General features: G+C 47.3%; 1 protein-coding gene and 2 long non-coding RNA genes across 7 annotated transcripts; 2 read left to right on the forward strand and 1 right to left on the reverse strand.

Annotated features, from left to right (window-relative positions):
* The first annotated feature begins 1,927 nt into the window (after window positions 1–1,927).
* TMEM72 (transmembrane protein 72) lies at window positions 1,928–9,366 on the forward strand. Of its 5 annotated transcripts, none has more exons than XM_035330416.1 (5): window positions 1,928–2,429; window positions 5,785–5,851; window positions 6,269–6,340; window positions 7,044–7,183; window positions 7,360–9,366. In XM_035330416.1, exons 1-5 carry the CDS (start codon window positions 2,363–2,365, stop codon window positions 7,818–7,820), a joined length of 807 nt encoding a protein of 268 aa, XP_035186307.1. In that variant the 5' UTR covers window positions 1,928–2,362; the 3' UTR covers window positions 7,821–9,366. The 5 variants fall into 5 exon arrangements, with proteins under 5 accessions (XP_035186307.1, XP_035186308.1, XP_035186309.1 ...); XM_035330418.1 differs by lacking the exon at window positions 1,928–2,429 and adding an exon at window positions 2,467–3,799; XM_035330419.1 differs by lacking the exon at window positions 1,928–2,429 and adding an exon at window positions 2,467–3,799 and having other exon boundaries at window positions 6,277–6,340.
* A 3,007-nt stretch (window positions 9,367–12,373) lies between these two features.
* LOC118169272 lies at window positions 12,374–18,517 on the reverse strand. Its single transcript, XR_004751996.1, has 3 exons — window positions 18,360–18,517; window positions 16,774–16,916; window positions 12,374–12,550 (listed from the first exon to the last, which is right to left on the reverse strand). It is a non-coding gene; the product is annotated as an uncharacterized LOC118169272 (long non-coding RNA).
* On the forward strand, window positions 16,094–18,090 carry LOC118169273. The gene is made up of 2 exons (XR_004751997.1): window positions 16,094–16,206; window positions 17,054–18,090. It is a non-coding gene; the product is annotated as an uncharacterized LOC118169273 (long non-coding RNA).
* Window positions 18,518–24,267: the final 5,750 nt, after the last annotated feature.

Raw genomic sequence — 24,267 nt, forward strand, 5'->3', positions numbered from 1 at the left:
CCCATACATCACTGGGAGCAGCCTGTAAATGTGAATCCTGGCTGGCAGCCAGCGTGCAAATGGCAAGCCTCTGTGCAAAGAAAGCGGCTTAATGTGCCGCGGGGACCCTGCTATCAAGCCTCCCAGAACAGGCTGTGCTGGTGCATAGGCTTTGCACTGTTGGTTACAGGTTATTAATCCCCTGTAAGGTCATAAGCTCTCAGTCCTTTTCTGACTGCATACATTCACTCCTAAAAGCCTCACAGAAAAAAAAATATATAAAAAAATAAATATAAATATATATTAAAAAAAAGGCTCACAGCTTCACAGAGGGTATCATCTCCTCAATGGAAAGGAGGCAGAATGACGGGAGACCCCTCTACTGAGAAAGGTTGGATTCATGTGAGGTTGCTTCACAGGAGAATTAGCCAAAAATTCCTAAATAGAGGGAAGGAACTGCTAGAAGAGGGCTGGCACAAGGCCAGCTGAGGATGCCTGTTCTGCTCATGCCATGCCCCCTCCTGGGCACTCGAGTGAAAGAAGCACTAGGGTACCCCTGAATAGCGAGTGGAGAAGTCACCCAGACCAGGGGACTCCTCAGGCAGGGGGCAAGGACCCTCAGGAAGGCTGATTAAGCCCAATCCCATGGCAGAGGTTGGGCAATAGCTAAGAGAATGATGGAAGGTTTAAATTGTTAATGTATTAATCTGCCTCTCCCAAATGGATTCTGTTCCTCCATTACCACCCTGCCCACAAATTTGCATTTATTTTAAACCCTGGGGCTTATTCTTGGCAAGAAAGGAAGCCTTGCTGTCGAGGTCACTCAAAGTCATTTTGTTTTGGGGTAAGACCTCCAGGATGACCGAGCCCAGTGTGCTCCACCACTGGCACTGGCAGCAGGTCCCTTGCCAGGGGAGGTGGCAGGTACCACAGAAGGGCCTGGTGATTTCTGGAGCCATCAGCTCCACGCAGGGACATCTCTGGTGGCAGTGGAGAGGGAATGGGACACCTTAGCGGGGTCTGCTCAGATTCATGGGGCCACCCCACTGGTGTGCCCTTGTTCTGTCCATCCCTCTTGAAAAGGAAGTGCAGGCACACCACTGACTCATCAGCTATGAAATCCCTAAAACCCTACTTCCTTCAAATAGGCACCGCGGTGCGGGCAGAGGGGGGGGAAGGGGAACACCCACGCGCGGGGCCGGTGCTGAGTTGGCACAGGCAGAAGGCAGGGCGAGGGCAAAGGCTGCAGTGACTGGCCCTGCAGGTGGACTCATTGCCCTGTGAGCCCTCAGCCCTGCAGGAACCAGACATATGGGCTGCCCACTGGAGCCAGGCTGATGTCTGCATGGGTCTCCTGCCGGGCTGCAGGGACCAGAGGCTGCTGCCCACCCAGGCAGCAGGTGGGAATGGCAGCCCCAGTGAAGCACCATGTTCATGTGCAGAGGGACGTAGCAAGAGTCTGGAGCAGGCCAGCCCTGGCCCATCCCAGCCTTCGTGCGAGGGCTGCCCCTCTCTAGAGGCAGTGTCCTGAAGAGGAAAGCCATGGACCCCGATGCCGTCTGCTAAAGCCAATACAATGAGGCCAGAGTGTACATGCACGGCCCTCCTCCTCTGTCCCCACTCCACGCGTCAGGACACTCATGGGACCCCACTGCAAGTGGCTGTGGTGCTGCTGAATGGCTGGGTGACTGCAGTGCAGAAATAATGAGGTTCCCAAAAAGACAAATACGCATCTCTCCTGCCATGGCCAGCCTGGCTCTATAGGACCCTTGGGAACAGGTCTGACCTCCTCGTTCCTGTGGTTGCACATCTGCCTTGACACAGCACCACTCACAGGCTGGCAAGCAGCACTCACAGCAGGGGATCAGCAGCAGGAGGCAGCGGGGCCGGGGCACCCCAGGAGCCCCACGATCCACCAGGAGCCTGCTGCTCTCTTGCCAAAAGCAAGCACCACCATCCTCACAAACGGTTAACCTGCCGGGAGCCGCACAGCACTAATGATTTCATATGCATGTAATCAGCTTGGGCTTCCAGAGCTGCTGCCTCCAAGCAGGAAAGGCCACGCGTGCACCCTGGGTGCAAATGCTCCCAAAGCCGCACCCCCCCTTACCAATCATTAATCATCCCCGGGCCAGCAACCCCGGCAAGCGAGGAGGAAAAGGCCAAGTGTCTGCAGCCCTGGAAGCAGTGCTGACCGGTTCCCAGCGGTGGCAGCTTGCTCTCCCCCGGGGGGGGGGGGGGGCCGTGGAGGTGTCTGGTCCTTCACAAAGGTCACCCTGCCCCGTGCACGGGAGGCTCTGCCTGCAGCTGGGTGCCGCACACAGCAGGAGGTCTGAGGAGGGAGCTTCTGCCTGGCCAGCATCGCTGCCTTCATCTCCCCACCATGCGGCACGAGTTTTGGAGTGCCCTGGAGTACGCGTGCCGATTGCTGGGCATCTCCACCGCAGCAGGTAGGAGCAAGCTCTCTTTTTCTTTGCCACCTTTTAAGGCACCGAGTAAGTGCCAGGACAAGCTGAAGCGCAAATTGGAAAGAAACCTAAACGATATGCTTGTAAATGATATGTTTGTAAAAACTAAATGATGTGCCTGTATGCAGGGGGACAAGCATGATGTGAGTGGGACTGAAAAGCAAAATACTCAGGGCTGCACAAACCAGGCAGGCTGCTCTGTGGGAGTCAAAAATGCAGGGGGAGCTCCTTGTGCTGGGATTTCTTCTGTGCCCAGGGCCAGACAGGATGGAGAGGTCCCAGCTGCGGTGGCACAGCCCCTGCCTTCTCTGCCCGGCTCTGGAAGCAGCTGGGGTCACAGCAGCAGCGCCAACATGACCAGCTCACCCACCGGCTGGATGGGGTGAACAGGCAGGGCAGAGGCTACAGGCCCCCGGTGTGCTCAGGGGCTCGCTGGCGCTGTTGCTGACTCGCTGTCACAGGGCAGGGCAGGCAGCACTCTCTGCCTCAGTTTCCCCATCAGGAGAGCAGAGATCAAAGGGTTTGGTTTGCCTCAAGGCTGGAGGTGTGAGCCAGAAGTTCCTGATGAGAGGTGTCTGGGGTGCCTGTGTCAGACCCTGGGAATTTCAGATTTCAGACAGCGCAGGGTAGGTCACAGCAGGCCCTCCTACCATGGCATTTCCTTTATCAACTCCAGACACTTTGCTCAAGTCAGGGGCCAAGTAGAAAGCACAAAGGTCTGCTGAAGAGAGAACAGGTCCCCAAGGACAGCCGAAGCCCAGCTGGAATGCTGGGGGCTGTGCTCCGCAATGTACTTTGGAGGACTGATAAGAGGCTGAGGCTTGAGTCCCAAAGTTTGTACAAACGCCCAGCAGATAAGTGCACATCACGATGAGGCTGCAACAGATAGGAGCCGGGACACAATTTTAACCAGCAAATGCAAATCTCCCTGTCCCCATCCCCCTCTGGCCTACATGAGCCCCATGCTGGTCATATTCGCTCTTAAAGCTCCTGAGAGAAAACACGAGCTTGCTGCTAAAACATAAAGCTAAAACATAAGCTAAAACATAAAAATTGAAAGTAGCTTACAATTTGGAGGTATCTTAATGGAATATAATCTCTCTCATCTGCTTGCTCTCTTTTCCTCACTGTGCATCATCTACATCTCTCTGTAGTTCTTGCTGACATGAGCAGTGCAGTCCCCTCCGCTGAGCATCCCATGGCACAGACATCACACACCACAGAGTACAGCTGGTCTCTGTACTTTTCCATGTCTCCACTCTGATGCATTCCCAGTATCACCCAGTTCTCCCAAAAGGCCAGCAAAGGAATGGGAGGTGCCTGTGTTTTATTCCTCTGATGGTCTCAAGAGGGTAAGAAAACAGCTTGATGCAGTATTTAGTGCCTGATGAGGTGCATGAGGTTTTTGCATGAAATGGAAACCATGCAGGAAAGAATCCCACAGGCTTTGCTGGAATAAAAATATTAAAGCGAGAGGAGAGTGCATCAGCCTCACTAATTGATCCTGAGAAGGCCTGGCCAACTCCATAAGCTGCTTGCAAACACAGAAGGTTGCCCACAAAATGTAACCCCCACCTTCCCACAGGATCCTGGAGTGCAACGGGGCTTGTTGTGTGGGAGACATCAGACAGTCGTGCTGTCCATGGCTAGTTAGTGAGGAATAATCAAATAGCTCCACAAATCACTGCCATGTTTGGGGCATATCTGTAATTCAGAGATTTTAGGCCTTGTGATTTCTACGTCTAGGGAGAGAGTCCTTACTTATTTCTTAATTCTCAGGCTTTCAACCATTTAATTCCTAATCATGTGCCTTCAGCCACATGGTTTGGAGAAGATCCAAATCAAGGCAGCAACGAGCCCAAACAAGCACCTTGGAAACAACCCTTTGCTTTCTGCAGATACTTCACCCAAAGAGCTTTGAGGATAAAGCAGAAGCTGTGCAAAATCAGGAAATCTCCCCAGGCAGAACAGAGGCTCTAGCACAACAGCCGAGCTGTTGATTTCTGCGTTTGTAGGGAAGGAATGAATGGATGAATTCTGCATTTGTAGGGGAGAGCATAAAGAAGGCTCCTCAATCACAAGGTAGCGAAGGACAATTCTTTGCACATAGGATTGCACAGCTTGGTCCCTTCACAGCTCTCCGATGAGGCTGATTTCCCCTGCCTCTGCTCAGGGCTGGAGAGGCAGCCTCTGTGGAGGAGGGTGGCACATGGGTGCCATGTGTTCCCCTGGCAGATCGGGGACCAGCGGCTGCAGGTGGCACCGCAGGAACCAACAGGATCACAGCACGCTGGTGGGGCTTTGCTTGGCTGGGCCTGAAGCACTGTGTGCTCAGGGACAGACCCTCGGCATTGACCCACCCCGATGGTGTGAGGGACCCAGCATCACTGGCACCTGCCTCCCCACTTGTGAGCCTGGCACCCTTCTCCATGTGGGGCAAAGCCACAGCTTGGACAGCCAAAGCCAACCGGCACCTCAGGACGTGTCCAACGTGCATTGAGCAGGATCAGTGGTGAACCAGCTCTCTGCAGCTGATGCGAGGCACTTCATTCCTGTGCCATTTTGGAAATACTTCAAAGCATGTTGAAGGAAAACTTCCATCCCATAAAGCTATTGGCCCCTACTGGCCAGTCCAGGGAAGATTTTAGGCTCGCTAATACTCTTAATCCCCCTTAAAATGACTCCCCAGTGTGCTGTGCTGGCTGGGGCACTGAGGGGACGTTCATTCCTCATTTTTAATCTGCCTGCTCCTGTTATAGTGTTTTCTGTTTGCCTAGCAAAGGATTTTAATGCCATGGCTACGGCCCTTTGTGAAAGCAGCTGGCACACTTCCCCCAACCTGCTGCTGCCCTACAGCCACGTGTGGGGTGCAGCAGGACAGGTGGGGTGCCGGACTGGTGGGCATGGTGGGGACCTGGGCAGAGATCTCCCCAGCCTAGGAGAAGCATGGGGATGAGGGGCAGGGGTTGACGGGGCGGTGGGACATAAGTCCCATGGCAGCTCTGCTGGAGCAGGGGGTGGGAGGGACGCAGGACACCATTGCTCACCTCCTGTATGTGCCAAAAGCTGGTATCCTCAGAGCACCTCTCCCCAGCCCACGCAGCTGCAAGGCTGCCCTGGCAGGGGTGCCACTGGGCTGGGTTCCTGGGCGGCACGTCGAGGCCAGCACTCGGCTCTGACCCCAGGGTTCGTGTGTCAGCGTGAGTCACTGGTGCTGCAGAGCAGGAGCAGCCGTGCTGGCAGCCACAGAAATCGAGGCATGGATGCTGGCAGCTGGCAGGGCACCAGAGCCAGGAACTGAGCCTGCACTCAGCATCTTTCCTGCCTTCTCTTCTAGTGCTGATCGGCGTGGGGGTAGAAACTCTGCAGCGAGGACAGTTCAAAAGCCTGGCTTTCTATCTGCTGTGAGTATTTTTGCCCTTCTAGTCAGAGCTGGTAGGGGTGACACACTTGATCCCTCTACCATATGTAGCACCAAAGTAGCCTGCAACAGCAGCAGGGAGCAGCATCCAAGGCTTTGGGGAATCAAGATCTCCTTTGTTAGGTTTCAGGAGAGTAAGCTGATCCTGTTAGAGAGAGTGACCCTGTCCCCATGCTACTGCAGACTCAAGCAGGCCAGAGGTGATACTGTCTGCAAGCTGACCTCTTATGGATAGAAGGTCTTGGTCTTTCCTCCACAAACCCAGGCAGAGAGTGTTCAGAGCCGAGCACACCATCTGTGTTGTGAACTGGGTGGTAAATCCCAGCCCCCTATGCCCCGTCTGCCATCTGCAGAGCATGCTCCAGCCCAGCCCTTCCCCCCTGACAGCTCCACCTTTCAGTTTTTCAGGGGTTGCAGTCACTGTCTGTGAAGGCTTCTTCTTTATCAGTTTGTTCCTGGAGATGTGTTTCACGTGAGTAGCCTCTGGGCAGTCTTCTCCAGCCTTGGTGGGCCCTCCCTAGGGCAACCCATCCTTTGCAGGTAGCACCAGACTTAGCCAAGCTGCAAGTGCCACACCAAAGGTCCTGCCCCTACTGCCATGGCCAGCACACTCAGGCAGGGGGGAGGTGAGTGGGGACTTGTCTGCAGCCAATTAAACCTGTATTTTAACCCAAGCTTGTGCCATAATCTGCTGAGCATCAGCACAACAAACCTTGGTCTGCAGCATCTCCTTAGCACTCAGTGTGAACTCCTGCAAGGCTCCAGGGTTGAAGAAAGAGACAGATCCCCAGAGCTCCCTCCCAGAGACAGCACAGAAAATTTAAATTAAAATCTATAAAATACTTATGCACTTCTCACAGGCTGAGCCCTTCTGCTGTCTTGTAGCATAAACTCAAAAGCCCTGATAGCTAGGAGGCAACACCTTACTCCAGCTAGTAGGCACAAGCATACCAAGGAGAGGTCACCTGAGATGCGGACCTCTGGCAGATGAGGCCCCTGGCCTCTGGCCACCACAAGGAGGGCTCAGACTTTACTTACCTTCCCTCACCAACACACCAGTTTCCTGGTGAACTAGAGTAAGGGTCTGAACCTTTAGGTGGGTCACGGTTAGGTCCAAATCTTCTTGTCATGCACCTGGTGCCCTATCCCACAAGGACTTCTGTTTCTCTCCCCAGATATGAGCCTGACTCCCTGGCACACACCTGCTGGAAGCAAGCTAGACGCCCGGGGAGCTTCCAGAAATTCCTGGGGTACACACTGCTCTCGGTGGCTTGCTTCCTGCATCCCGTCCTCGTCTGGCACGTCACCATACCTGGTGAGGAGCCTGTGCTGGGGTGGGGAGGAGTGCGGATGAAGGAGGAACATGGTCTGTTGGGGACAGTGGACCAGAGATGGTGGGGATGTGTGGGATTCTGAGCTAGCTGGACCAAACACTGCTTGGCTCGCACTTGGCCTTGGGCCAGCCCTCAGCCACCGTGCCCTTCTCCCCAGGCTCCATGCTGGTGCTCACCGCCCTGGCCTACTTCCTGCTGAGCAAGAGGAGCAAGAGCCCGGAGCACAAAGAGGCACATCCCCAGGCGGGCCAATATGTGGATCCTACAGCCACCACAGCAGCCTCAACCATCGCTGGTGACACCGAGCAGACATACACTTTCCACGGAGCCCAGAGGGAGCAGCACCGCTCGTTGCTGGGACACATGAAGAGCATCCTGAAGGGCAGCAAGGACAGGAGCCTGCCACCATCAGCCCCTGCCCAACCAGAGGTCCCACCAGCTCCTCGCAAGCAAGTGCACTTCCAGGAAAAGGTGGTGCAGATCATCCCCTCTGTCAGTGAGAGCCTGGATGACATGGAGAGTGAGGCCGAAGAGACCACATCAGACACAGCACCTATCCTCACCCCTCCTGATGCCCCTGTCGTCCTCACTCCCCTCGGCTCCACAGGCCTGTTTTGAGGGCTCACCAGCAGCAAGGATGGGGCAGACACACTTCCTGGTGCTTGTGTCCCTCCTTGGGCAGCTGAAGGACCTTGTGCCATGGGCAGCGCTGCCATGCAGGCCAGATCACCACAGACACCCCCATGGGCCAACCCTGCAACCACTGAGGAGGACAAGGGGTGAGGAGGTGCAGCACCCATACCCCAGCATGGAGGGATGGTCCTCCCTGCTCCCCTGCCTTCCCTGTTGTGGCTGTGTCACCCCTCCTGCAAGGGGCTGCAGGACAAAGGGGTCCTGCATCTGGTGATGGGCCCACGGTGGTCCCCAGCCCCTGTGACACCACACCCAGGGGACAGGCTTGCAGGGGATGGTAAGGTTTCTCTACCCAGGGAATCTCTACCCAGTGAATCTCTCTCCATGGACTTATGCACGGCTCACCTCTGTGTTACAGCACTACATGGCACTGCACAGCAGCAGCTCCTACCTAGCATTGCAGCCCTGGCATCTGCCTGTCTCAAGGCAGCAAGAGGTAGCACCATCCTCCCAGAGCAGCCTCTGCGAAGGGCAGGTGTCTTCTGCCTGTCCTCACTGTGCTTGGAGGAGCTCAGGGAAACTTGGAGGCACATCTGGGGCTGGCACCTGCTTAGTGTTCTCCCCCAAGACATGCTCTGGGCCCACCAGGGAAATCACCTCTGGCCTTGGGGACACCTGCCTGGGGCTTCCTGTTGTCCCCTGCCCAGACAGCACTCATGAGTTTGAAGAGCTTTGGGATGCTGTAGCAGCTCAAGTAACAAGGTTCAGCGCTGTGTTGTTGGCACAGCAGACTGTGTGCAATTCCCTGTGCATGTTAATTATGGGCCCCAGAGAGCAAAGGCAATAATAAAGTGACAATGCTGCTGCACCGGTCCCCTCTATGCCAGCTCTTCCCTGAAGTCTTCACCTCTGCCTTAATCCTCCCATATTTTCTGCCCTTTGAGTACCATTTACCTATCATCAGGCATTTCTGTTCTGCTCAACCCACCAGGCAGGACCTGTCACCTCTCCAGGGTGCTCCCTTGGCAGTATGGGGGCAGCCAGCCCAGAGCTTCTGTCTCTGCTCCTTGCCCCCTGTAGGAAGGAACCCACAATTTAATCAGTGCCTGCACATACCCTCACCAAGACCATCTCATCAGCGTCAGGCAACTCTTTTTGGCTCCACGTGGAGAGGAGCTAGGGAACTGGGATTGCTTGAATGTGGGATGTGAGACCACGTTGTCACTTCTGCTGCGACAAAAAACTGTGACTGCTCTGAGCCCAGACACAGAGCGCTGAGGTGAGGGGTGTTTAGGAGGGAAGATCTCTGAGATTTGCTTAGACTGATTGTAAGGCAGAAATCAGTGGGGCTGGATGTTTTTCTTGGAAATACATTACTTTTTCTTTTAAAATGTTCAGCTCTCTGAGTCACAATCACTATGTCTATTTAGGAAAGCACTGTATTTTGAAGGGAAGTGGGAAAATGTGAAGTTAAAATCAAAAGGCAAATGATAACCTACATTTTAATAAATTCCGATTAAGTTGCTCCTGATTTGGGAGACAAATGGGGAAGAAGGCACAAATACTGACTCATAACATTTGCTTGTGTTTGGTAATGAGACTCTGTCCTCAAGAGAAGCTTATGAATGGTCTCATGCAGTCAGTTGTTCCTACAACCAGACGTGAACAAAAAACATGTTGTATCACCGACATTTGAAATGCTAGCTGCTATCAATCTGTTCTATACATGATGCACAGATTAGAGGCCTCTTCTTTCCAGCTGTACAAATTAACCCTTCACCCCAAAATTGCATGCTAGGGAAGAGTCACGTACACATCCGCCTTCACAGAGGTTTAGTCTCCTCCTGCACCTGCAAAGCAGTCTCCAGAAAATTGCACCAATTCACAGCCTAACGCCGCACCACTGATAACAGCAGGCCCAGGACCTATCCACAGCTCCACCCTCAAGCTAGTGTATTCAACACAGGAAGAAATAAAAATCAAGGTGTTTTCTGCCAAAGTAGGTGGTCAAACAACATACCTGCACCAGCAAAGGTCCCAAGCCAGCCATGCTAACAGGGCACCAATACAGGAGGCTGTGCTCAGAGCTGGCTCTCCGACTTGATCACACATCTACACCCACTCTCATTAGCAGGCTCTGCTTCCTGCATCATCCAAGGCTCCTCTTTGAACATTGCGTAACTAATTATATAAGCAGAGGCAGGGGTTATCAAAAAGGCAGAGTTCCTCAGAGATCAACCAATCTGCTGACGAGAGAAAGATCACGTTTATGCCACTGCCTCTTTAGCCCAGAGCAAAGCACCGGGGCAGCCTGGGTGTGGACAGCCTCTCTGCAGCCAGATTTCACCCATCGGCCCTTACCCAACCAGTCCCACACTTCAGACCTGTGGGGCAGCGGGGGCAGCTGGCCAGGGGAGCAGCAATGGGGTGAGAGTGCCTGTGGCAGCCTGAAGTGCGTGGGGGGGGGAGGGGGGGGGCAGATTTCATTGTGCTGTGAAATGCATATGTAGGGTTCGTAACCATTACCATCTGCAGAAGCAGGCATTTCGGCGCTCAGTATTGTCTTTTGAAAGCCAGCTTTAGGTTTCCTTTGGAAGTGGGGCTAGGGGGAGCTGCCAGTTTTTCAGCCTTACTGGGGCTGGTCCTGGGCTGGGTCCTTTTTTCCTACCCCACCACCCTGGTTGCTTTTCTTGCCTGCTCCCTTGTGTTGGCCTGGCTCTTCTCCAACCCCACAGCTAGCTGCTCTAGGCAGGAAGGCCGGAAAAACGCTGTTCATTTATTCAGTGTTAAATTGCCCATTAGTTAAGGTCCACCCCATCTCACCCTGGAGCAACGGCTCCAGGGTAGCACAGGAGAAAGGATGATCCTTCAAAGGCAACCAAGCTGTGGTCCAAAACAGCGCTGAAGGATGCACTCCCACCCTGTGGGCTGAGCTTCTGCCCTAGGCCACCCTATCTGTGCATCCCCAGCTCTGTTCCCCACCACCCATCCCACCCCGGTGCTATCTGCCAGCTCCATCAGCTGACAGACCTCGTTAGCACAGGGGAAAAATAATTAGGAAAAAGAAAGCAGGTTGCTCTCTTCTGGGGTAATGAGCCAAATAAATCCACGGAGAAAAGGGCCAGTCACAAAATGAAGGGGACAGGGGATAAGAGCACCCCTTTCAAAAGCAGCAGACTGTTGGAGCAGCTCTGCTGCTCAAAGAAATGCAGCCTCAGGCGTTCCTTAAAATCCCAGTGCAGAGGAAATGCCTAGCCTCAGGGGGTGTTGGATTACTTTGCAGAGGGCTCAGAGATTATTTGCTAAAGTGTTTGCTTCTCTGTTGGACCCTCTCCCTATTTCTTCCTCTGAGGGGCACCCCAGGGACTACTGAGAGCACCAGAGGGAGCAGAGAGCTGGAGGTGGGGGAGAGAACTCTATGAAAAACTTGCATAAAGGCAGGGTAATTGCAAGAAAAGAAAGGGGAAGAAGTTGACACCATTAACCGTGAAGGGCAGTGATGCCTGCATTTGAGCTGCCTGAACTGTAGGTCCACACACCACATGAACAAGATTTTTGCATGCATTGTAGTTGGTTCATGATGCAGCTAATCCACTGCAATTAACCCTCTGAGTTAGAGTTGACTGTATAGGGCTATAAACTCCTACAGATTCATATGCTGAAAGGAAACAGGATGAATCATCCAAGAGAAATGCATGTGTAAGGTGACACTCTGCAAGGTAATCCTCACAGAAACCGTTTCTTTCAAAGTTTCCTCCAAACATTTTCCTACATGAGTTAACATTTTCCTGCTCTGCATGTATATGTGCATTGGAAACACCGCTCAATGCTATTTAACAGCAACACCGGTGGCAGCAAGCACCTCTGTTGGCATCAGTGGCATGGGTGGCTCCTGACTCAATACTGATTCATGCCCACATGCAGGAGAGGACCTGTCTCCATTCACTTCCCTGAACAAATGCTGAACAAAATTTGCAGGAGCAAAGGCTGCATGCTCACATACCTGCAGCCCTACCGCTCTTTATTCAGCCCTGCACCTTCTCCCATCCTATTCAGGAGTTACTCCCATGGGCTGGGCCAGAATTGCAGGTCCTGTTCAGGCTGGACTCCTGCATTTTGTGCTGTGCAGGAACTTACAGGAACCAGAAACCAGGTCCCAAACCTGCCCGGGATTCCTCAGAGCTGTCTGCTCCCTTGTGTGCTTGGTGTGGGGTGGGCAAGAGCAGGAATCTGGCTGCTGGCTGCTGTATGCCAACTTGCATACCACGGGTGTGATGACTGCACCTAGTTTATATCCTAGTAAATTATTACGATACCTTTAGGAAACTAAATTCTGAGCAGCTACTCACTCAGCATGTGACTTTACCGGGTCCTGTTTTGAGGCTCTGCGTAAAACACCAGGAACCTGGTTTCCCAACCAAGCTCTTTGGATTACACACGCTAGGAGTCAAGAGAACGGAGTCTATATGGCAGCCCTACCTCTGAAAGGCCAGTCTGGGAGTGACGTTTTTTGGTACCTGAAGGTGTTCAAGCCCTTTGGCAGATCCAGTCCAGAGACACATTGTCTCGGTGTCAAAACCAGAGTAACAACGCCTCCACGTCCCAGGTCTGCATCATCTCCATAACGTAACTGGCAGCCACGAGCTGTTTTGCCTGCACATGTCTGCAGTGTCCTCTGCAATGCTCTCCAATAAATATTTTATGTCCTCTGTGCCCTAGAAGAAATAATTTTATGCAAATTAACAGTAATTCTTAAAATTCTAGAAGAAATTTTTGTTTCTTCCCCCACATCTTTGGAAAGCAAGAGAATACTGAATACATACATAATTGTTATTTGTTATGAACCTTTTACATTCATTTGCTTGCCTTTTTAATGACGTGCTTGGAAATATTATTTCAAGATAGTAGATGATGCAGTTTACCAGTTACTTCCAGTTTGCCTAGTTAGCTAGTCTCTGACTAGACTATTATGTTTCATAAGATTTTTAATTATAAACCAAAAAATATATATATCTTTTTTTTTTTTTTTTTTTTTTTTTTTCCTAATACCATTAATTAAATTAATTCTTTTTGGTGTGAATTGACCAAAAGCACAGTCCATGCCAGTATAATTGTTGGGATAGAGATTTTTTAACCCTTTTAAAACAGTGAGAAGAATAAAGGAATTAACTATGTAGAGATTAAATCAGTTTACATTTTTTTCTGTTTTCAGAAAACAACAACAACAACAACAAAAACTCACTTTCCATCTCTTGTTTCCTGCTGATGTGCTACAAATCTTGCACCATTAAAGAGCAAGGCTGGCTTTGTGCTAGACTGTATTACTTCCTTCAGCAGCATGGGAAAACAGAAGTACAAGCAGATTTGCACAACCCCCCCCCCAAAAATGAGCCTCTGTGCACAAAACTGAGCTGAAGAAGCTTTTCTGCATTACTTTTTCATTTGATATAGTAGCACTATATTTCCCCTTTTCAAGATAGGGAGGCTTTGTCTGGGTTATTTATTTCTTCTTTCACTCTCGTGCCTATAAGGCCATTGAGTATACAGTCCTCGAAAATGGGAGCAAGGTGGCTCCGAGCCCCACCAGATGAAGGGGCCACATCCCATTTATGTCACACCACATAGCTATGTTCCCATGCCACGTGTCAGGAAGCCTGAACTCAAGGCTTCCAAGGAACGTGCAGGTGCATTGCAACACGCAGCCCCTCTCCATGCTCCCAGACCTGCTGGGTGAAGCCAGGAGGGCCAGGCAGCCTGGAGTTCTTCCCTGGGCATGTGGGCATATGCCTTCATGCCTTTGTAGCAGCATGGCAGGGGAACTGGAGATGGGAGGCCCTCGAGGGGAAGGGTTTGGGAAGGGAATTACACCTTCTATCCATCCCTTCCTTCAAAAATCCAGGCTCAGGCATGAAAGTGAGCTTCAGCTCATCCCTCTCTAATTAACTGTTACTCCCTCCCAGTGTCTGCTTCTCATGCAAGCATCTGCAAGCTCAGAAGAAATCAGCAGCTGCACACATGGAAGTCAAAGCATCTTCTCCAGAAAAAGAAGTGTTACGTACTTCACACCAGGACTACATGTGGTGGCAGTGTAAAAAAATGGCAATCTTACTGTCAGTATCTCTCATGTCTGAGTTCCACAAGAAGGAAACTGCAAACAAATGCTTGCTGACGGGTTTCGAAATGGAGGAGGCTCTGTTGCTGTCATTACTTGTCCTGGCTCTTACCCAGTAGTAAACTATCTCATTCATGATATCATTACTTTATCATCCCCATGCTAACTTGTTTTATGATTTCTTCACTTCCAACTAGTAGTCACAGGTACAAACGTTCTCTCATTCAAGCTGCTTCTTTCCAAACCAAAACTTCAAACAAAAACACATCACAGTCCCTCTGCTGATGTGTTTATCAGATAGCTATAAATGCAACTATCTTTAGTTGTTTTAGCCTGAGATTACTCATAAGGTTGCTGTTACTCTACATCTTGCCTTATAAATAGCTTGCTTAATAATATAAACAGCACATAAGTGGCACTTTCAACCATGGAAAAACTGGCACAAAATGACAGAATATTTTTTGTTCTATGTCTTGCAGCCACAATGCCTCAAGCCTATTAATTACAGCATTGCTATTTCCTGAAACAGCAGCGCATGTATGAGTTACCAATAGTGAACACGTACTTTATAGAAAATGTACCACGACAGATAATGCAGTACAAACTGCCAGGCAAGGCAAAAGCAAACATACCCCACAACATTTATTCTGCCACAGAAATACTAATGCAGCCACTATGCTGATTCTGCCTTGAGAGGACCAGCTCCTTTCTCATAACTTGCTCAGAGCTGTAAATGACAGCAGTGAAATACCCTTGGTTTGGCTCCAGGTGCCATCCTAGCATTTTCCATGGTTTCCACTCACGTGTGGCTGACAGCCATGAAACACTCGTACAGACACCTGAGACTGTGTGGAGCTACCACGGAAAAGGTTATTTTTGTTACTCAATAGTTTTATTAGCAAAAGTAATTATTGTAGATATTTCCCCACAAGTAGCTAAGGCAGTAGAGCAACTAAAAAGTGGAAGAAAAATCAGCTTAGGCAATGTCTTAAACATTTTATGTGAGTGTAACTCCCATGTTACTGGCATTCTGATGAGCAATTCAGATTTTTTTTGTTTTGTTTTGTGTTGTTTTTTCCTTCCTAAAAAGGATATAATCATGGAATAACATGTGGTTGAAGGGACCTTAAAGACCATCTAATTCCAACCCCCCTTCCATGAGCAGGGACATCTCCCACTAAACCAGGCTGCTCAAAGCCCCATCCAACCTGGTCTTGAACACTGCCAGGGATGGGACACCCAAAGCTTCTCTGGGCAACCTGTTCCACTGCCTCACCACACACATACAGTGAAGAAATTCTTCCTTATATCTAATCTAGGTCTACCCTCTTTTAGTTTAAAAGGATGATATGTCTCAGGCAAGCCCACTGAAAATTATGAGTTGAATGGGATTAAGTCAAAAATAGTCTCAAGTAGAAAATCGTTAACAACAATTTGTAAAAAGGATTTGCAGAGATCTCATGTAACTGTAACTAGAAATTACAAGATAGATCACATTTCTGAAAACATTCCTTTCTTTTGGCAGTCTCAATGTTTTTAATGCCATACTTACTAAGATTAAAGGTATTTTTATTAATACCTCTTTGCCTTTGTTCTATCCTTTAAGGAAAAAAAGTAACCTAAAATCTTTAAGAAGTTTTCTTATGAAGCTGAGTAGGTGTGTATATGCTTATATGGCTCAATCTTTACACAGGGCGGCTGTTAAAAAGCTGAACTGAAGCCAAGTAGAATTTCTATTATAATACACTGTATTTTATATTTTTTGTTTGATCTATCTAATCATGTTTAAAATCTGATTTGTTCAAAATAGTAATGAGAACCTTTAACAGGGCTCTGAGTTCAGATATCTATATATTTATTCTGTCTCAAATGAGTCACTCACAAATAGATATATGTGAAAAGCAGTCAGGAAATAATTTTATGACCAACACCTCAGAAATAATATCTACTACACATGCCTGAAATACAGACCATAGACCTGACACAACAGGTTGCATCTATTCTACAAGAAAGAATATGTGGACTTTCAGGAGGATACATACATGGGTCAGTAAACAGACTATATGTAATAGACAATAATTAGGATGAATAGAATAGAATAGAATAGAATAGAATAGAATAGAATAGAATAGAATAGAATAGAATAATATCAGTTAATAAAAATCTAATTCTAATGTAGATAACACTTCAAATTTCCACTACTGAAGAAATGGAACTGCTGATGGCTGTTCCCTGATGAAACTTACCCAAAGTCCAAAGGTATGTTAGTGTTTCTGTTTTAAAACTATGATAATTTCTCAAATATATGTATTTCCCCCCACATCTACCTGTCTCCACCATAAGGTAAAAAAAGGCCATGCCAACTGGTGTATGGTCTGGGGAAAGAGACCAATGGTATGGCATTGAAATGTTACTTCTTCAGATCAGCAATTTGATTTAATTGAAGAAATTCCATGACTAAAAGCACTGGGATTTCACCTGGGGCCTTGGTATGCGTGAGCACTTGATAGGACACAAAGGACTATGGTGGACAGCAGAGAAACAGTGGTGAGGCAAGAAAATATGGTTGAGGATCATGAAGGCAGAGTAGAAAAGGGTGTGAGAAACAGGAAGAATGTGGGTTTATGGAAGGCTGAAGAACTGAAAAAGGACAGGTAGGTGAGAAAACATGACAAGACACTCAAATGAAAAGCGAACATGAGGGACAGGAGGTACTGAGGGACACACAAGAAAACAGTGAGAGCAGAGAACATTGACAAGACTGCAAGGAAAACTGAAGTACAGAAGAGAAAGGGACAGACTGTCCAGGTTAGGAGCTGGCCTCACCTCATAAACAGAGAGAGGTTAAAGGATGACTTGTTTCATTTATCCCAAGCAGATGTATGGCAACACATGGTTCCATTTGAAACTCCAAATTGTGTTGCATAAATTAGCAGTAGTTCCCTCCCCTTCAGAGACCAGAAGGCAGACTGAAAGAAACACAAATGGCAAGCATAAGCAAACATGTGGATATACACTAATTAATTATCCCGCATAACTTTTTCATCAGCTTTTAAATTCTGAGATGGTTTGAACAGATTGTGCAATACTCCTCTGCTTCTTGCAGCATAGCTGTGTGGTTTCATGGGAGGAACAGCGGGACGATGTGCACCACCTCACAGTGCAGATGTAGATGACTGGATGCGACTCAAAGACAAAGCACACACCAGGGTGTGTATGGGAATGGGGCATGTTCGTGGCACAATTGCAGCTAATCAGCTTTCCCTCCGCATGTAAGGGAGATACCACACCTCTTCATGCTACGATCTTATTTGGAAAAACAAGCTCATCCTAAATGGCCTCCCCTATCTATTATGAACAGACCACACAAATGTGCATTGCATAGTGAGAGCCTGCTATTTCATTCTGTGCCACTCCAGTAAATCCACATTGCTTTGGTGGGAAGTATCATGATGATTGTCTCCAATTAGGTGCAGTTACACTACTTCTGACTGATTTCCCGGGCAGAAATGCATGTGTGCTTGCTGGGTAGCTGACGCACCATGCATTTGATGTTTCAAAGACAGCAAGCACTCCGGGATTAGCTCAGGAATCATGCCAACCTCTGCACCACATGCTCTTCAGTTCCCCACACAGACTGACTCAGTAGGGGTTGTACAGATGTACGCAAGCACAATGGCCTGTTGCTTGGTAATCCATGTAAGGAAACATAGCATGATTAGAAATGTCTGGGCAGAGAGTAGCCTTACCACTAGAGGTAATTCCAAAACATCAGTAATAAAGTAATTAAAAAAAAATCTAACGTGCACACTATCAATTTACTGCATACAAGGCTATAAAATTATCTATCAAGTATTCGGAAGTCTAAGGACAATACGAAACCCTATCTGCTCAAAATTCATAACTCATAACTCGTAGTTTGTAAGAGCCCCATGCCTGCTGGGGTTCAAGTAGCTTTTGGACAACTCTCTCAGACATGGTTTGAGTTTTGAGTGGTCCTATGTGGAGCCAGGAGTTGGATTTGATGATCCTTGTGGATCCTGTTCACGGCTCTGAATGCCAGGAGCTGGCTATTCTGCATTGCCTGTAAAAAGGGAAACTGTTCAGAATTCTCCTCATAAATGACCTCCCACTTTTCATTCATCTGTGTCTCCTACTTTTCATTCATCTGTGTTTTCTGTAATGTTCGATACAAACAGTAAACAATTTGCAGACAGCAATGTTCACAAATATTATGGGCACAACTTGTGCCCATAAGTCATCACAGACAGAAAGCTTCTTCTTCATCTCAAAATCTGTTTGCTGCTTTGTCTAAACCAAGAGAAGGGTATCTGCAAACCTAGTCTTCATTATTTACTAGTATTTTTGTGAATAAAGTGACCTTTAACAGATAAGGATAAAACACTTAATACCTTCAAACATGATCCAGGAAGAAGCTGATTCAATCAGAATGAATGCACGCAAAGCCAAGGAGAAATCCCAGAGGCAGGTAGGATGTCCAAGGACATCTCAAATAGCAAGAAACCACGTCTGGGTACTTTCTGTTGATGGATCAACACACTGGTTACTGGGGCCTTGGGCAGTCCTTTGTCTTGCTGCACTCCTCTTCTTTGACCAATGTCCCATTAATAGCACAATCCAGAGATTCTGGAAGACAGAAAAAAAAAGGAGTGGGAGGCAGATCAGTGGATGAAATTCAGCAATATGATCCTAGCAAAAATAAAATTTTCCCAAAATTCCCGCCTTTGTGCCTTGTCATTTAGGGGAAAAATAACCATTATGAGTAGAGGGTTGCACACACACACCCTGTATTGTACATACACCCTGTATTTATGATTTCACCCTATAGTATTTGACACCTAGTGTACCTTGTGTAGAAATAGCTTTGCCATAAGCAATTATCTAGTCTGGCTTTGATTTTATTTTCTAATAAATAAACTCCAGGGTGTAATTCTCTGCAGCCCCAAATGAAAATTACAGACTAGTTGTCACCAAAGCCATGTCAGAGCTGACCTGCTGCCCTTCCCTGGCGCCAGCAGCAAGGGATACCATGGGGAAGGCGTGATGCAGGGGGTGGCATCACACATGGGGAAGGCGTCAAGGGGAAGATCACCTGGGCTAGGCAGTGTTGTGGTGGGGAAGGGAAGCCTGGCTCCTTCCAGAGATCATCCCAGTGGCCATCCTCACTGTCCCTCACTGGGACATCAGGTGTGAACAGGACATGATGCAGCTCATTTCTGTACAATGTGTAACAACCTCCAAGGTGATGAACATGTCAGGTGAGAACTCATACTACGCAAAATGGTAACGTGTCTTTCTGTGTAACTGCCAAAACCCCTGGAGACCAGAATCTCCCAGCCATTTTTTGGAGTCTTATGAGGTTTTCTCTGAACATGTCTCCTTTCAGTTCCTTCCTCCTTGAATTTCAACCATGTTCAGCAGTGCAGGGTGCTTCCTAAGGTGGTGCCTTCTGCAGAAAACAAACACTTTCTTATGAAATTAACAAGGCAGGCAGCCAGTATACGTACCAGCCACTAGTTTTACACTGCATATTGCCTATAAAGCCAAGGGTAAGTCTGTAACATCAGAGGAACTTATGCAAAACATTTGTACTTGTCTTTATCATTTGAAAATTAGACTGGTCTAAAAAATTGTCTTGTTTTGCAGTAGTACAATCCCTTTTCAATACATGAAGCCAGTAGCAATCCAGCAAAAGTACAGAACCACATAGTGATTTTATGTTTGAGGGAGGATGGGTAAGCTGTTGTCCTAGGGAAACAATGCTCAGGGTATTATGCTCTCTGTGTCTGTCTGTATGTTCCCACAGCCAGTTCTCACTGATAGCAGCATAGTCCTGGGCAAAATAATTGTGTTTCATGAAAAAAAAAAAATAGAAAAAGAAAAAGAAGAAGACCAAGTAGAAAAGAAGGACTGAAAGTGTCCTGAACAGGAAAGACTGCAGTGTGTAATCACATTTTATCCAGCTCCACAGAGTATGCACATCAGGAGAAGAGGGAGCAGAAGAGCAAGAGCAAAACCCCAGATGTCGGAAATGTTGAACCTGAAATCAGCGGTAAGGTACAAACTGGTAAGGAACCAATGTCTGCTTTATCTCGTGCTAAAGGAACAATATTTTAAACACAGAAGAATTCTGATATGATCAAATGAACATTTTGATAGTATTGCTAGCTCCAATCTATCTGCCTGTTAAAAATCTGTTTATATCTTTATTTTTTCAGATATTATTCCTTATTTTAAAAGCGAATTCTCATCAGTAATTTCTTTGTCTCTAGCATCTACTAAGTCTTTGTCAACACACCTTGTAATTAAGGAGATGTCTGTCTTTATGGCTCATGTGAATCAAATCTGATATCCCTTAGGGCACGAAAGCAAGGATTTTAGCCATAATTTTCATTTAGTTATCAGCAAACTATCAGCAATTGGAATATTCAGATTAACAGGAATGCAACTTGAACTGAAATACAACTCAGACGCTGTTCAGACAAGTACTAGGAACAGCCTGTGCACAAAGTACTTGCAGTTGGAGGTGCCAGTTGGACAAGGAGAAAGGAACAAAAACTCTGGAGGTTGAAATGAGATGGGCACAACCGAGGCGAGCAGCTTGGTGTCCTGCTCTCTAGACCTGGCCACCTGTTACTTCAGGACATTGGGATGACCTGGGTGAGACTCCTCTTGCATACCACAAGCGCAGAACACTTCGGGCGAGCAGCGCTGGGTGACAGCCCTGTGCTGACCACAGCCCCGTGGTGCCACCACAGAAGGCTCTGTGCCAGTGCCTCTCCTTACCGTAAAAAATATATGAATTTCCTGTGTAATGGCAAGAGTTATGCACCTGTCTGGTATCACTTGGGTTAATGAAATAAGATTGTCTTTTTTTGTGGAATTTTTGAATGCCCAGTGAGACCATCATGAGAAGTAGTGGCTGAGTCCAGAAGCGTAATTTGACCTGGTTCTGTGCGGCAGCATGAAACTACCTGGCAGCATTAGCATATTAGAAGCTTGTTACATAGCAAGAAAATGAAATATTGCCAATGTAAGTAAAATAGAATGTGCAGGTTCTTCATTTGTTTTTGAAAATATCATTTTGGGTTCAGCAGACAAATTTTATCTTTATAAGGGAAAGCTTGTATTGAAAACACAGCCCGTATCTGGTATGCAGCCTTGCTATTTAAAGTGCATTCTACAGATAAGGTTAAAACACTTCTCTCATGTTACATTTTCCCTGCAAAAGTTCAGAACAATATTCTAATCACTAAGTGCGAAGTAATCATCTTGATTTTGTAATTATTTTTTTTATTATTTTCTTTTTTATTACTTCTATGATGCACCGTTTAATGAGAGAAAATTAATGCTGATGCCCTCTCCAGGCTGCACCCAACTCATCTCAGTCCAGCCCAGTCACAGGTGTGCCAAATGCCAGACTGAATGGAGGATGGAGGCTTTGTGATGCCACCTCTAAGTCTCCCAGCAGCCTCTTTCTGTCTCAGAGCAAACCTCTTACTTTAAATCTTGCCTCTTAAAGAAAAACTCACTGTCCACAGACCCTCCAATCCTTTAAATTAGCAGGGTAGCTCCTGCTGAGGCCAACACAAAACTGAACTGAGGAAATTATCCAACCCAATGCCAACGACACTCACCAGACCAGCTTGGCACTAGTACTGGCTCTAGTTCTTCAGCTCCAGTTCTTCACACTCCTGAGGCTTTAATTTAGCAACAAGTGTATGAGAAAAATGCATACATAATGAACTTTTCTGCACACATATGCACATGTATGAAATCCCTTTTTTTTTTTTTTTTTTTTTCTAATTGAAGTTAATTCACATAGGGTAAGAAGAAATGACTTTATATTACTACAAAATAAGCAGAAGGATAAAATAATTACCTGTGGATTCTGGGGCAAAACAATTTGAACAGTTATGCAAAATTCATGAATTGCAACAGAGACTTCGTCTCCATCCACCCTCAGAGGTGAAGAAATCCTGTTTTGCATACATTTCATAAACTTCAGCAACAGCCAAAACGTACTACAGAAATTATTTCTGTTTTCTGAAGCTGGGTTTTCCTTAGATAAATCAACAGAGAGAGGCTAGCGCTGAGCTTTTTGCCTGCAAGCTGCAGCCTTCTCTGGGTGACTGAGGCTCTAAGAGGCTTGGGCAGGAGTTTCCCCCAGCATTTCCTGGGGCATTCCCAGCCGAGGTGTCCGCACTGTCAGTGGAAGAGACAGGCGTGCAGCCCTCCCTGCTCCTCCTGAGCTCTGCCCATTGACACTTCACCTTTGTTACACGAAAGATTTGTAATTGTGTAAGTGCTGATTCAGAGCTACCTCACTCATCAATCCCGAGTGTCACTCAGAGCTGGTTGCTGGAACCTCTCAAGGCAAGCCCATGCTGTTTGCCTTGGTGGTGAGCACCAGGAGTATTTCTGCAGGCCTCAGGGAGCTGAGAACAAACCCAGAGCATCGTGCTTTTGCACGATGTGTGTGGACTCCACATCAAGTGCTCCCTTTCACTGCCTGAAGTGCAGGGGCCATTGCTGGCCCAGAGTGCTCTGGCCAAGGCAATGGCTGAGGGGCATGGCGGCCGAGGGCAGGCCTCGCACCCACCCTGCTGGAAGCCAGGCATTGCCCCAGGGATGCAGGGAGAATGCACTAGTAGGCATTGTTCTTAGTTTTCAGCGTGTTTTGCTCACTCTGGAGTAATTCCTCACACCATTATGGCATGAAATATTTTTAAAGCCATAAGGGTGCACAGAGGGTTTCCTTCTGTTTTTTTTTGCTGCTGTTTGTTTCCTTGGAGACAACTGTTTCCTTGGCTGGCAACTCACGCAAAAACAAGTCCGTTTCTCAGTAAAGCATACCTTACTATAAAGGACCTCCTCAGCACACTCAGAATAGCAAATGTTCCTTCCTGATAACTGCGTACACAAGCTGGATGTAGATGCCAAAAGGACATATTTGATCCATGAAGAACTGCTATATTCAGCTGCTTGCAAATATCTTCCAAGATGCTTCCAGGTAGAGCCAGGCCTAATCCTGAAGCAAGAGGGGATGGCAAGAGCAATGAATCTGCAGAAAACACCAAAATGCTAGAGATTATATCCTGTGTGTTTCTTTTTATCCAGAGAGAGCACAGGAAGGAGTACGCAGCCAACAACTTATACAAAGACACCTACTTATGTTAGAACACCTAAATTGACTAGTTGAAGGTCCATTTGAGCATGCCCATGTTTGGGAAGCTGCAGCCACACCTCTGGAAGCAGTATTTCAACCTTAAAGCATCTCCACTGAATCCTATGCCTGTTTATATTGTGAGTAACTACCCTTGAAGCTTGTCAACTTAAAATGGAGTGTGCTTGTCTGTGTTTAAAAATAAAATAAACAGCTGAACACTTACTTTTGGTCATGTTCTTTCCCCAGTACAAACACTTGTTTCAAACAAGGGCTGCCAATACCCTGCAATGATCACTGTATCCACTCTTTTGCTGTTTATGTTATTTAACCATTTATGTGTTGTCCTTGTACTCAATATTGGTTTGTTGGGTTGTTTTTCTGTTGTTTTGTTGTTGATTGTTTGGATTTTTTTTGGTCAATAAAGCATTGTTTCATGCTAAAGAATGAGGCTGGCTGTGTTCAGAGCCAGTTAACACCACACCTTAATGAGTTAGTACATCATGAGGTACTGAGGGCAGGTCTGCATTTAAACAGATCATTCATGCAATTCATGTTGAGCTTCAACAGACACTGGGACTTCAAAAAGGAGAAAACCTGGTTTTCTTAGAGAGAAGATGTAAGATGTTAAGGTGTATAAAAGGAAATAAACAAATGATTCAAAAAAAAAAAAAAAAAAAAACGAAACAAAACAAAACAAAATACAAGCAGACAACGTTTGGAAACACATGCTAAACCAGCTCTGAAAACAATTTCCTCTCCTTCTTCCTTGCCAGAACCTGAAATTGGACTGTTATATTTCTCTTTGAAGACATTCTAGCCAATCTTGTAGGAATAGGTCTTCTCATGAGACTTCCTTTCATATTTCTGCCTGCTTTGTAAATATTAGAGAAAATCTTTCCTGAAATTATATTAAATAAATTTGGTCCTAAGCAGAGTCAGTAATGTACAGAGAAGGTATACACACTAACTATAATATAAATAGAAATCTCAAAGCCTGTGCTAAACCTTGGGAGCTGTTCCTCTCAGGAAAGAGAGAAAGAAAGAGAGAAAGAAAGAAAGAGAGAAAGAAAGAGAGAAAGAAAGAGAGAAAGAGAGAAAGAGAGAGAGAGAGAGAGAGAGAAAGAAAGAAA

The sequence above is a fragment of the Oxyura jamaicensis genome, chromosome 6 (assembly GCF_011077185.1).
Source record: "Oxyura jamaicensis isolate SHBP4307 breed ruddy duck chromosome 6, BPBGC_Ojam_1.0, whole genome shotgun sequence".
NCBI classification, from domain to species: domain Eukaryota; kingdom Metazoa; phylum Chordata; class Aves; order Anseriformes; family Anatidae; genus Oxyura; species Oxyura jamaicensis.

Excerpts from the sequence above, each read along its gene's own strand:
- TMEM72 (XM_035330416.1), top strand. The coding sequence starts at position 2,363 with ATGCGGCACGAGTTTTGGAGTGCCCTGGAGTACGCGTGCCGATTGCTG. Across the intron at positions 5,852-6,268 it reads AGCCTGGCTTTCTATCTGCT|TTTTTCAGGGGTTGCAGTCA; the intron begins GTGAGTATTTTT and ends TCCACCTTTCAG. Across the intron at positions 6,341-7,043 it reads TTCCTGGAGATGTGTTTCAC|ATATGAGCCTGACTCCCTGG; the intron begins GTGAGTAGCCTC and ends TTCTCTCCCCAG.